At 38.0% G+C, this 13,211-nt stretch overlaps 1 protein-coding gene across 1 annotated transcript in view; it reads right to left on the reverse strand.

Annotated features, from left to right (window-relative positions):
- Window positions 1-2,016: 2,016 nt before the first annotated feature.
- The window catches only part of ALDH1A3 (aldehyde dehydrogenase 1 family member A3), a 49,804-nt gene continuing 38,609 nt past the window's right edge, over window positions 2,017-13,211 (reverse strand). The window contains exons 10-13 of the mRNA XM_038746812.1: window positions 11,289-11,453; window positions 7,312-7,469; window positions 5,104-5,178; window positions 2,017-4,099 (exon numbers count right to left, since the gene is read on the reverse strand). Coding sequence (XP_038602740.1) covers window positions 4,027-4,099; window positions 5,104-5,178; window positions 7,312-7,469; window positions 11,289-11,453 — 471 coding nt within the window. The 3' untranslated portion in view covers window positions 2,017-4,026. The remainder of the gene's footprint in view (window positions 4,100-5,103; window positions 5,179-7,311; window positions 7,470-11,288; window positions 11,454-13,211) is intronic.

Consider the following 13,211-nt stretch of genomic DNA (forward strand, 5'->3'; position numbering starts at 1 on the left):
TTTTGCTGATACTAAACGCCTACACATAGGGACCACAGCATGTGAATACTTATTTTCTGATGACTGAAATTGTTATTTAAGGCAAAATGAATAAAGAGTGAGATATGGTATTACCCAATTTAACCCAACTTTGACCCCCAATCACTGATTTTAAAAATTAGGTTTAACCCCCCCCCCCCCAAACAAAGTCAAGTTCTTACTACTTTTATACCCCCAATAATTTTTTTTACAAATCTTCCTACTTCTGCTAGAATCTAGTTGATTTTCCCATATAAATGTGCTACACCAATTTTTACTTGCCATTATCATTGATAGAACTGTCAAGTATTTTGGAAGTCTTGGCCATTTAAAAATGAAGCACACTTTTTTTTTAAAGGAATTTCTCTTGGTTAACTGATATTTATGGCCTATTTTGGCTTAATCTCTTGTTTGTATATTCATTCTTGTTGCTCCAATATTTAGCTCTCACCATAAAACCAAGACTTGGATGTTAAGTTTTGGACTGAAGTTGGAGTCAGTTACCCTAAGTTAAGAAAAATTAGTTTATCATTGCTATCTACCCCTAACAGGTAATAGTCACTTATGCCATTTGCAGAGTACCAGAAACAACTGGAAAGAAAAGCTAAAATAAAATGTGAAATTTAAAAGATTTTTACCCACATTTTTTAAAAAAGCAAAACACCTGTGACCCAATAACTTCCTAAGTGATTTTTTTTTTCAAAAATACAAACTAGGTATAATGGAGTGAATTGGTGCTCTGGTGCTCCCCTCCCTTCATATCTCTTCAGCAATTACCCAGTTGATTTGCACTTAACTTGAATCAACAATGTATATCTTATCAGTAACCCTTTAATGAGAAAACCCTTTAAAGTAAAGGGTGTGGGGTTTGGAGGAATGAAAGGAGTTTTGCAGAAGACAAATAAACACAATTCCACTTCCTGTGAGTAATACTGACAATGACAACTTACTCGCTTTTAAAATTCCTCAAAATTACACTACATGCCATCTAGTGACTTTAAACAGAAGTGCATACCCGATCACGTATTTTGAAGCGTTTCTATAAAATTGGAAGTGGGGAGAATCTTCAGTCATCTTGGAGTTGAGCTTAATGAGTATAAATTTTCAATGGAATCTCACAGAACAAAAGGAAAATTTAGTTCATCAATTAATTTAAGCCCAAGGAAGGGGAGATCAGATGATCCTCCAGTTTGTCAAGTCACAGAAGAATCAGGTTGTACCCTCATGATGTTAGAAAATAGCAGTTCAAGAGGTGTGTTTGGCCAAGAATACCTTTTCCCACATTGGGAAAGTATGGTATGCAAGTCATTCCTTAATATTCAATACATAAGCATATTAGGAGGGGATTTTTGGTACCCAAGAAGCTTTTAAATTTCTAAAAAGAGGTTTGTCAAAACACTGAAAGATGAACTGCATTTGTTCATGAGACTACATCCATCTGCAAGTGCTACTTTTTACTTTGCTAATCCGAAGCAAATTATAGCTACTCATCCTTAGTTCTTATCTTGTCCTCAGATAAAAATTATTTTACATTAGAAAAATGAGACTGAAGAGAACAAAACCATGACAAATGCAATAGATATTAGTTTTATAACCGATGGCCTATTCTATTAAAATTAATCAAAAATGAGCAATTTTCCATGTAGTACAAAAACTATTTTATCACTAGATGATTGAGTGGACTTACTTTTAAGTAAAACCAGTATAGATAATGATGGTATTTTTAAGTGCTTATTATGTGCCAAGCACTGTTCTAAGTGCTGGGGGGGATACAAGGTAATCAGGTTGTCCTACATGGGGCTCACAGTCTTAATTCCCATTATACAGATGAGATAACTGAGGTACAGAGAAGTTAAGTGACTTGCCCAAAGTCACACAGCTGACAAGTGGCGGAGCCAAAATTAGAACCCATGACCTCTGACTCCCAAGCCCGTGTTCTTTCCACTGAGCCATGCAGTATAGATGCATCCCCTAAATGAACAGGAACCAAAAGATTTCTGCATTTTCTGAATTTATTAGGTATTTAAGAGTTGTTGCATTGTTTATCTTATTCTGAAGAGGAATCAGAATTCATAGACTTCTTATAGTTGTTTAAACATACCACAAAAAGATAAACCTTTTATAAATTGAAAACCTATTACATTGATGCTCTTCTATATATGTACAAGAGATCTTTAAACATACCATTTCCATGAAATTGCTATAAAAAAATAGGTTACATTAACTGTATACTAATTCATAAATATTTAAACAAATTAAGTAGCATTTCATATGAAAAGCATTACTGTGCAATGAAAGAATAGGAACCCTTTAAGGGATTATTTTAAGGTTAGTGTCTAAAGTCATTTGAGATAAAATTTAGAATCTTCAGTGTGTAAAAAAAATCAAACCCTGATTTATAAAGTAGCAAGAAAATACACAAGTCTAATTGATAGGAAAAGATGAATTTATATTGCATGCTTCCTACAAAAGTTATTCTGCCGCATGATTTTTAAACATGATTTTCCTTAAAATAGGAAGCCTAATTTTACAATTTTTCTCCCATCAAAATTTCAACCCAAAGCACCATTTTACAAATCTAGAAATTACTATTTAGGCAGTAATGACATTTTGAGTCTAGAGAATATAAACTTTTTAAATGTTTATGTATTTTTCAAAATTTGGATTAGTTTTCTAAAACAGAATTGATCCAATGGTGATGAATAAGGTAATGAATAAAACTGCAAACTCATGAACAGAATTGGGAGTGGGGAGGTTCTGTCTCCATAGTCTGGGTAGTGAAGGTCAATGAGGCTCTCGATTATGTGCTTCATTTCCTAACTGATCAGCAAAAAAAAATGGAACTCCGAAGACACTTGGTCAATAAAAACCTCATTAGTCTATTACACTATTCCTAACTTAATTAGCATCCTAGTGGGGAAAAAGCATATATAGAGCAATCACATACAGCTCTGCACGGATTTGGAGATGTATAAAACAATCTTATTTAAGTGGTTTGTGATTCAGAGCTATTACTATCCCAGGGACAGTTCTACTGTTGTCATAAGAGTAACATGAAAACCTCAGATTAGTTCAAAACGATTTATATATTCAGGTGTGAGATTTAACAGGATAAAAATGGAACCATTATGGTGAGTGCAGTGCAAAATTCTCCTTCAGAAAGTGCCTTGGTAAAGACATACATGATACATAGCAAGCTCTTGGGGGTTTGAGTTAGTGGTATTTAAATGGTTATGTTAATTTTTAACCAAGTCTAAAGGGAAATATATTTGCAGATATAAGCTGTTACCTAAACTTTGTCTGCCAAAAGCTATAATAGCTCTTTCAGGTAGTAATATGTTTATACCCCTTCCATGAAGAAAATCATAAAATCAGTTGGGAACTGATAAATTCCACCGATTTTAGAGAGTTAAGGCTAATATTCACTGGTGTTATTCTCCCTGACTATCCTCTATTCAGCCCTTCATTACTGAATAGCCAAGTCTAACTTTGCTTTAAAACATCAGGGTTCTAATTTCAAATGAGATAAAAGTCAGATATTTCAGGAAGACTGGTCTTTGGAGTGGTGTTCCTTGAGTGGTCATCCAGATGTCCATAAAGTGGGGAAACACTTCCAGGACTAGGGGAAATTTATTCTCCAAAATTTTAAAGGGAAGTGGTACAGCAAAGTGCTATTTAAGCAATGGCCAACCTTACATATATATTTTCTTTTACAATACCCTGAGCAGCTTTCTGACCAACCCCAGTGACACCGTCTGGGGTGGGGTGGGGGTGGGGGAAGGAAAGCTTGATTACTAATTATAATTTGTGGTATTGGATGACCACACCTTTGATTAATGAGATACAACAATAAACTTTCGAACACAAGTAAGATTGAGTTTCTACAAAAAATAAGGTTTTTTGGAGACAAGCAGTGCTATTTTCCTTTTTCTACAGAAATTCACACGTATCCCCCAGGTTATATACCACATTCAGAATGTCAGATGATTTGAGAAAAGTATCTTGTCCTCAAAGGCTCGTCTCAGAAAGTTTAATGGTGACTGTTTTCACTTCGGTGTATTCTGCCAGGGCATATTCCCCACTGTGATAATAGAACAAGAAAAACATTTTTATCTGTTGACTTAGAGTGATTAATGCCATCATCATGAACTTCAACTATCACATCAGAAATACTCATGGAGTACTGATTTTGCATTAACTTAATTTGAATTAATGATAAACTAAATAGCTCATATTGGCCTTTCAAGGGGTTATATACTCACTTCCTTAGCCAGCCCATAATCAAAGAATAATTACATTACGTTGGTGGTTGGAGGATTCATTCAACCTATTTCATTTATTAAATTCCCATTCAATGCCGAGAGGATTGCCTTCTTTTCATCAGTGTATCTTAACGACAAGAAAAAACCCCACCCTTTCCAGTGACACACACTTTTCTACAAGCTCTAAATAGAACAGGAAGGGGCTTGATGAAAAATGTGGCCTAGCCCTGGTAGCATTAACTGAGCCTTTGCGAAATGGGGAAAGGGTGGCAGAGTTAGGCTTCAAATTTCCAATTAAAAATCCCCTCTGGAAATTCAAAATCTTCAGATGTTGCTATTCTAGAAATGCACAACATTTTCCTATGGCTGCCATTAGTATGCTACACAGTATGTAGTAGGACTCATAGGGTTAATGTTTTGCACTTTAAAAAGCTCTGATTCCTTAATAATAATAATTTTTTAAAATCCCATATTTCAATCAATCAATCAATCAATCGTATTTATTGAGCGCTTACTATGTGCAGAGCACTGTACTAAGCGCTTGGGAAGTACAAATTGGCATCACATAGAGACAGTCCCTACCCAACAGTGGGCTCACAGTCTAAAAGGGGGAGACAGAGAACAGAACCAAACATACCAACAAAATAAAATAAGTAGGATAGAAATGTACAAGTAAAATAAATAAATAAATAAATAAATAAATAAATAGAGTAATAAATATGTACAACCATATATACATATATACAGGTGCTGTGGGGAAGGGAGACTCTTTCCACTTATGGATATCACATTCTTTGAGTCTTATAGGGAAAGCAAGACTTACAGTTCTCGGCCATTTCCTGACATTTTAAAGCCCCCAAATGGAGCTTGGGCATAGATGGCATTGTAGCAGTTGATCCTGTAATTAAGACAAATAAAGTTACCCAACTGAGGCAGACATTCAGTTCATTATATTTTTGCTACTGGTAATAAATCTTTTTATTACGAAAACAAGTTAGAAGGAAAAAAGTCACTGGATTTTTATATGTTTGGATGTCAGATTTCCCTCCTCATTCTCCCCAGGGCTGTAGGCCTTTACAACCTTCTCCACCTTTCTATGAGTTAAAATTAAAATTAGCATCTACTGACACCTAGGGCTTTAGTGGGGTTGGGAAAGGATTACAACACTGGATTTTCCTTTTCCACCCTTATCCCCTGAGGGTGTATCACACAGCCCCCTGTTTGTTTCTTTGCCTACCAGAACAAGGAACCAAATAATAATAATAATAATAATAACAATAATAATAATTCTGGTATTTGTTAAGCACTTCAATGTCCCAAGCACTATTCTAAGCACTGGGGTAGATACAAGGTAATGAGGTTGAACACTACCCATGTCACACATGGGGTTCACACTCTTAATCCCCACTGTACAGGTAAGGTTACTGAGGCACAGAGAAGTGAAGTGACTTTCCCAAGGTCACATGGCAGACAAGCGGCGGAGCCAGGATTGGAACCCAGGTCCTTCTGACTCCTGGGCCCATGTTCTATCCACTAAACCAAGCTGCCTCCCTATGCCACCATTTACCTACTCGGAACAATTATTTTCAAAGTGGCTTGGTGGAAAGAGCATGGGCTTGGGAGTCAAGAGATTGTGGGTTCTAATCCCTGCTCTGCCACTTCTCAGCTGTGTGACTTTGAGCAAGTCACTTAACTTCTCTGTGCCTCAGTTACCTCATCTACAAAATGGGGACTAAGACTGTGAGCCTCATGTACAACAACCTGATTACCTGTATATACCCCAGCGCTTAGAACAATGCTTGGCACATGGTAAGCACTTAACAAATACCACCATTACTATTATTATTTTCACTTTTTATCACAGTAAATTATTAACCTAATGCCCCTAGGGCAATCCAATATATTTTCTTAATAAGAATGTTGTGAAGCTACTAAAATCAGAAACAGGACAGACTTCATGCTAAATTTTCAGTGGGAACAAATTCCTATCTTCCGTAAGTACTGCAAATTCCATAAAAAATGGAAAAGAAATTAACAGAGAGAAGTGGCAAGGAGCAAGCAGGGGTCGTGTAAAAGTCATGTTAAGAGACTTGGCAGGAGATTGAGGTAACAGAGGGGTAGTAACCAAAGAGACAATAGGGCCCAGTGTTATTACCATCAGTGCTCCAGCAGGTACTATGTCCGAGATAAGATTAGAAAGTATGAAGTTCAGGGTGGATTTACCAACTGAAGAAAACACAGGCAGATTCCTACTCTCATGCTATAAAGTAGTTCCACTGCTCTTAATGGCTTTCCCTCATGCCAGCGGCAGTTGGGGGAGAGACAGAGGGAGTCTACTAAGGCCATCCCAACAGTATCCACCCTCTTCCCCCATGCCACAGTAGTCTGGAGGAGGGAAGTGCATGAAGAGGCAAGAGAGTTTGCCATACAGAATGTGCAGAAGGCTCTCCAGTCTTCCAGTACTGAAATCTGGCCCTCATGACAAGTGCTTAGTACAGTGCTCTGCACACAATAAGTTCTCAATAAATATAATTGATGGATTGATAACATAGTTGGTCTGATGCACAACCCCATTCAGAAGCCATTATTGCTGTTGATGGTAGGAGAGGCAGTCTAGTTGCTACTATTCCAAAAGCCCACCAATTCCCTCAAAACATCACTTAGCAAAGCCCTCCCTCTGAAAATTCACCTCCTCCATAAGGGATTCCCAGACTAATTTTAACCTCTCCAAAAAACCATATCAATCTACTGGGCGCCTTGGCACATTCATTTATGTACAGTACTTTTTTTTCTCTTATTTATTCATCTCCTCATATTTTGGCCACTACCAGTTATATATAGACTTGTTTTCTCTCCTTCTTCCTCTAGTTGTACCTATATATTGCCCCATAGAAGATCTAGTATGTGTTTTGTTTTTACTGTACTCTCCCAATTGCTTGGTACAATGCTGAGCATACAATAGATGCTCAATAAACACTACTGATGATAAAAGGTACCTCCTCCTACTTCACAACAAAAAAAGCCCACTTACCAGACTGTCCCAGACTCCAATGCAGATGCCAACTTCAATGCTTTGTCAATATTTTTTGTGAATACAGCTGCTGTGAGTCCATAATCAATATTATTGGCTCGTTTTATAACCTCTTCCATACTTTTAAATTTCAGGATTGGTTGTACAGGTCCAAAAATCTATGATATTTTTAGAACCCCCCCAAATAAAACAGAGAAAATCTTTTTGAGCTCTTAAATTTTCAGAAGTGATATACAAACATACAAGGATATTCACTGAGGGGTCAGGGGAGAATGGAGGAGGGGTTCACTGAGTCCTCAGCAATTTGCGATTCAGGTAATCTTTGAGTGGAAATGAAATGAAATTAAAAAGAGGGTGCTCTGAAACATCTAGTAAATCTTCAATTAAAAAAATCAATCACTGGTTATACTTATTTGATTATCAGTCCATCATAGCATTCTAGGCACAGAAGTCTCCAGAAGAACTGTAATATCCCTAGTACATAATTACTGAGAATGAGTTATGGGGACTCCTTCCCATCTTTTTTGAAATGGCAGTGAAGGTAATAATAAATAATGATTATGGTACTTGTTAAGGGCTTACTATGTGCTGAGCACTGTTCTAAGCGCTGGGGTGGTTACAAGTTAATCAGGTTCGACAGAGTTCCTGTCCCACATGGGGCTCACACTCTTAATCCCCATTTTACCAATGAGGTAACTAAGGTGCACAGAGATGTGAAGTGACTTGCCCAAGGCAGCAGGCATGTACAGATCTGGGATTAGAACCCAGGTCCTTCTGACTCCCCGCTCTGAATATAGCCTTGTCTTTATGGATCACCATATTTTCTACATTCTCACCAATTCACACTCTGTTAGTAATTAAACACACTGGGACTCTGTTAGTAATTAAACACACTGGGACATATTTGCAGTAGGCCATAACAGCAAATTTGTAATGAGGATAGTGAAAAAAAATAGTCATAAATATGAAGCTGAGAACTGAAGATAATTTAAGGAGGAACTCTGTTATTGGAGTTCACATCCAGCCCTATTTTTAGATCCAGTCCTATGCCCAGCTGACTAAATACTTTCCCAGGTCCCTTAGAAACTGCATGTCACAGTACATTCTAAAAAGGAGAGTTTTATGCCATCAGTGTACAGTAAGTAACCCATAAAAAATTCAAGGACAAACCCTATAAAATATCATTGCCAGAAGTCTTCTGGCAGTCATTTATTCCCATGTTTCTCAATGGACACTTAAGAGCAACATTCTAGAGTCTAATCTTCTGGGACCAGATTCTCTTCCAATATAATGTTGTGAAAATTGTTAGGGGTTTGAAAATCTGGTTTATGGTAACTAGTTTCCATCTTGCATGGAATTAGATCCAAAAGGCAAAGAAAACATTTTCAACTTCATGGGGTCTCCTTGAATCTTAATCATTTCAAATGCTAGCCTTAGCTTAGTACAGCACTTAGGAGAGTGCACTGTACATAGCAAGCACTCCATAAATATCACTGATGATGACTGCCAACAAGAAAAATGTCCATAAGGGTTTTTCTCTCCCGGTAGACTCTAAGGTTGTTATGGGCAGGGAATGTGTCTGCTAATTCTGTTGTACTCTCCCAAGTGCTTAATTCAGTGCTCTGCAAATAGTAAGCACTCAATAAATACAATTGATCGATTGATGCATTAGGGGTATAATTCTTATAAAAGTTTGGTCTTAGGGAAATTAATGAATGTGGGTTTTGGGTGCTCAAATTCAGAGTTCTTGACAAAATCCAGGACAGCAATGGGACAATGCAACTTGCTGTCAAAAGCACTTTCAACACGTCAATACCATGGAAATTCCCAGGACTTAATTATTGTCTAATTATAGGGCTTATGCTTAACAACTGGTTTTGTTTGTTGAATGTGCTAATTTTTGGGCAACATTTTCAGTGACATTTACATTGCAACAGCTTAGCAAAACCTAAAACTGAAGCTTCAGTTTTTTTTTTCGGGGGGGTGGTGGATGTATTTGGGGGTGGGTGGGAGTAGTGGTGTTAAAAAAGAAAATTGGAATCTTTTGAAAATACTGGATTTTTTTTTAGGTCTCTCTTTTAGCTATCCAATCCTGGTTATTCCAATTTCTTCTCCTGCTATCATCATCATCATCATCATCAATCGTATTTATTGAGCGCTTACTATGTGCAGAGCACTGTACTAAGCGCTTGGGAAGTACAAATTGGCAACATATAGAGACAGTCCCTACCCAACAGTGGGCTCACAGTCTAAAAGGGGGAGACAGAGAACAAAACCAAACATACTAACAAAATAAAATAAATAGAATAGATATGCACAAATAAAATAAATAAATAAGTAGAGTAATAAATATGTACAAACATATATACATATATACAGGTGCTGTGGGGAAGGGAAGGAGGTAAGATGGGGGGGATAACTCTCATCTAACTCAGAGGCACTAATGTTATAAATATAGGATAGGAATGGGAAAACTACGTAACAAGCCATTCAGAACTTCCAAAAGACAAAGCTTAAAATTTAGATTTCCTCTATAAACATATTTGTAAAAGCAGCAAAAACAACCAATTTGTACATGGTAAAAGGTAAAGTGATACTCGAGTCTTCTTTCCAAATTTCCCTTTCCTCTTCCCCCTACTGAAATAGATTCTGACCAGATCTGCACAAGGCAGACTTGCTAGCAGGTTGATAAACATTTATCCAAACTATCCGTTTCTTAAGAGCACTGATTTTATTTGGCTCTTTAATGTCTTCCAGTACTTCTGATGCACTTCAAAAGCACAGTGGCCCAGTGGAAGGAGCACCGGTCTGGGAGTCAGACGACATGGGTTCATTCATTTAATTGTATTTACTGAACGCTTACTGAGTGCAGAACATTGTACTAAGCGCTTGGGAGAGTACGGTACAACAAAAAAAGACACATTCCCTGCCCACAGTGAGTTTACAGTCTAATCCCAGTTAGGTTACTTTTCTGCTGTGTGACCATAAGCGAGTCACTAAACTTCTCTTTTTCTCAGTTGCCTCTTCTGTAAAATGGGGATTAAATCCTACTCCCTCCTACCTAAACTGTGAGCCCCATGTGGGACAGGGACAGTGTCCAACCTGATTATAATGTATGTACCCCAGCACTTAGTACAGTGCTTGACACAGTGTTTAACAAGCAATGTAATTATTATTTCCACATAGTCGAGCTGACAGAAAAATTTTTCTTGTTCAAAGAGAGTGCATTCTTGTCCTTCCATATTAGCCCACAATCCACTTGGCTAACAGCCATTATCCAGTGGTGGTGATCACCCCCAAAGCCTACCTTACCAGAGCTTTAAGTACTATCCTGCAGCCACACAGACTGGTAGCAGGGGAGGGAGAAAGCCTGAAACACAGCCTGCCAAGCAGGGTTTCTGGTGTGGTTATAGAGAGATGTATTACTAAAAATATGAATCATGGAGCCAAGCTTGGCTTGCTTAGCATTCAGGCATGGCTTCAGATTTATAGGCACTTAAGGCAACGAAAAATTTACTGTCCCTCCTGTTCCATAGGAGATCATTATATAAATCCTGTGTGAAATTTGACTTAAAAAAAATTCCAAAAAACCATGCTTGCCCCAGGGCTACTAGTCCTTACTTGATCTGCCCAATATTGCAGAGACATTAATGATGCTGTGTGAAATACTATGAGAAGATTTAGAGCCCTGACAGCATTAACTCCAGCCTAATGTTTTACTTTCTGATGGGGAAAGTAGATATTTCCCACAGAGAAATGGACTCAGCACCCAGGTGGCCGGCCTGTTGCTACTGCTTGGTAGACCAATGCAAGTTCTGTTTCCAAGTTGACTTGGGTGGAAGAGAGGGTGCCCTGGAGGGAAATGGTAGAAATCTTTGCCTGATCCCAGGGACTGGTCTCCAGAGTTGAGTCCCAGGCTATAGGAGATGCAGCTGAGAACACCAAAACTCCTTAGAGTTAACTTTTGTGGTACTTACCTCTTCTCTGGCAATTCTCATGTTATCGGTAACATCAGAAAACACGGTGGGCTTTATGAACAGCCCTCTGTCTTCTACAGCCAAGCCACCACATTCCAGCTTTGCCCCTTCTGTCTTTCCACTTTCGATCAGCTCCAGAATTTTATCAAACTGCTTCTGATCAATCTGCCAAAACACGAGAGGAAATGTGACAGAGTCTGTTTGACGCTAAGCATCTCTACATATTTTCATTTGTAAAAGCCCCATTTTGACCACTACTGGTTGGCTCTCACAACCTTTCTGTAAAGGTTGATACTGCAGTCTCAATATTTCTACAGAGTGGAGAAAAGAAAAAAAAGATGATTAAAAGACTTAGTACAGTGCTCTGCACCTAGTAAGTGCTCAATTAATACTACTGATTGATCAGAATAAATTCTATTTATTTTATTTTGTTAGTATGTTTGGTTTTGTTCTCTGTCTCCCCCTTTTGGACTGTGAGCCCACTGTTGGGTAGGGACTGTCTCTATATGTTGCCAATTTGTATTTCCCAAGCGCTTAGTACAGTGCTCTGCACATAGTAAGCGCTCAATAAATACGATTGATGATGATGATGATGATCAGAAAACAGGTCTTATGAGAAAAGGTTAGAGGAATGTGCAGGTGATTACTCCAGAGAAGAGGCTAAGAACTAATAAAGGTGTGTGAACTAAGTAATTCTCTATTTACAGCGAAAACAAGAGAAGTAAGAGGAACTTACTTAAAATTTTAGCAGGAAGGATTTCATTTGGCATTTGCAAGAACTTCTTGCCAGTCAGGATTATAAACAACATCAGGTTACAAAGGTTTAGTTACAGTATTAAGTGCTTACTATATGCACTTAATATGAACTTTAGTACTAAGTGCTGGGGTAAGTACGAGATAATCAGTTAATTTGTCTCTGTCTCACATAGGGTTTATAATTTGAGAAGCAGGGAGAGCAGACCCTCATTTTACAGATGAGGAAACCTAGAGAGCTGAAGAGACATGCCCAAGTTCATACAGCAGGTCACTAGCAGAACTGGGTTTCTTGACTTCCAGCTTTCTTCTTTTTCCACTAGGCCTTCAGGCTCCATTAGAAGAGCTTGGGATAGCTAACACAGGAGAAATTTAAGGAGAGCATAGACAATCACTGATCCCTAGTAATTCATCATTCACCTATCTGAAGGCAGAAGACTGGACCAGATGTCCATGAAGTGTCTTCCAGATGAAGGATTCTATAAAGTATCATGTTTATTACTTAATGTCATCAAACATATCAGTGGCACACAGGAATCAGGCCTTAAGAGTCCCTCAATTCAAGGTCCTCACAATTTTCTTGTTATCTATATTATCATGAAAAGATCTTCTCTAATTTTACAGTTTATGCCAGGGACTACACAATTTTGTTTTGGGGTTTGTTTTTTTTTGGCCTTTTCTATATTTCACTTGCCCATGCAGCCCCAAAGTTTGTCACTGTAATTCTTCTTTATCAGACTGGCAAGTTTTTGGACATAAAATGGCCTATCAACATAATCGCTTTCAGTAGCAGGAGAGTATATGGTACAAAAGTTGGGGACAGGTGATGGAAAACTTCATCAGAGCTGACCCACAATGGGTCCCTTCTGTAACACATTTTAATTCTGCTTCCCTTCTTCAATCCCATTCTGGCTTCTCTGTATGGTCATTCTTTATATTTAAAGGAGATGCCACTGATGGTGAACTTTGCCTATCAGCATATGTGTAGCTGAAAAGGCCAATGCAGGACCAACAGACCCAGTGACACTGTGTGCACAAAAAAGTTTTCCCTTGTGAAGCCGTGCTGGATGTTTGCAGTGCTTGCTTTCTTGTCTCTCATTCCTCACAAACTTTTCCTTGAAAAGCACCACTCCTTCTTTTATAGCAGTATTTGTGAAGAGTTTGTTATGT

The sequence above is a fragment of the Tachyglossus aculeatus genome, chromosome 5 (assembly GCF_015852505.1).
Source record: "Tachyglossus aculeatus isolate mTacAcu1 chromosome 5, mTacAcu1.pri, whole genome shotgun sequence".
In the NCBI taxonomy this organism is placed as follows: domain Eukaryota; kingdom Metazoa; phylum Chordata; class Mammalia; order Monotremata; family Tachyglossidae; genus Tachyglossus; species Tachyglossus aculeatus.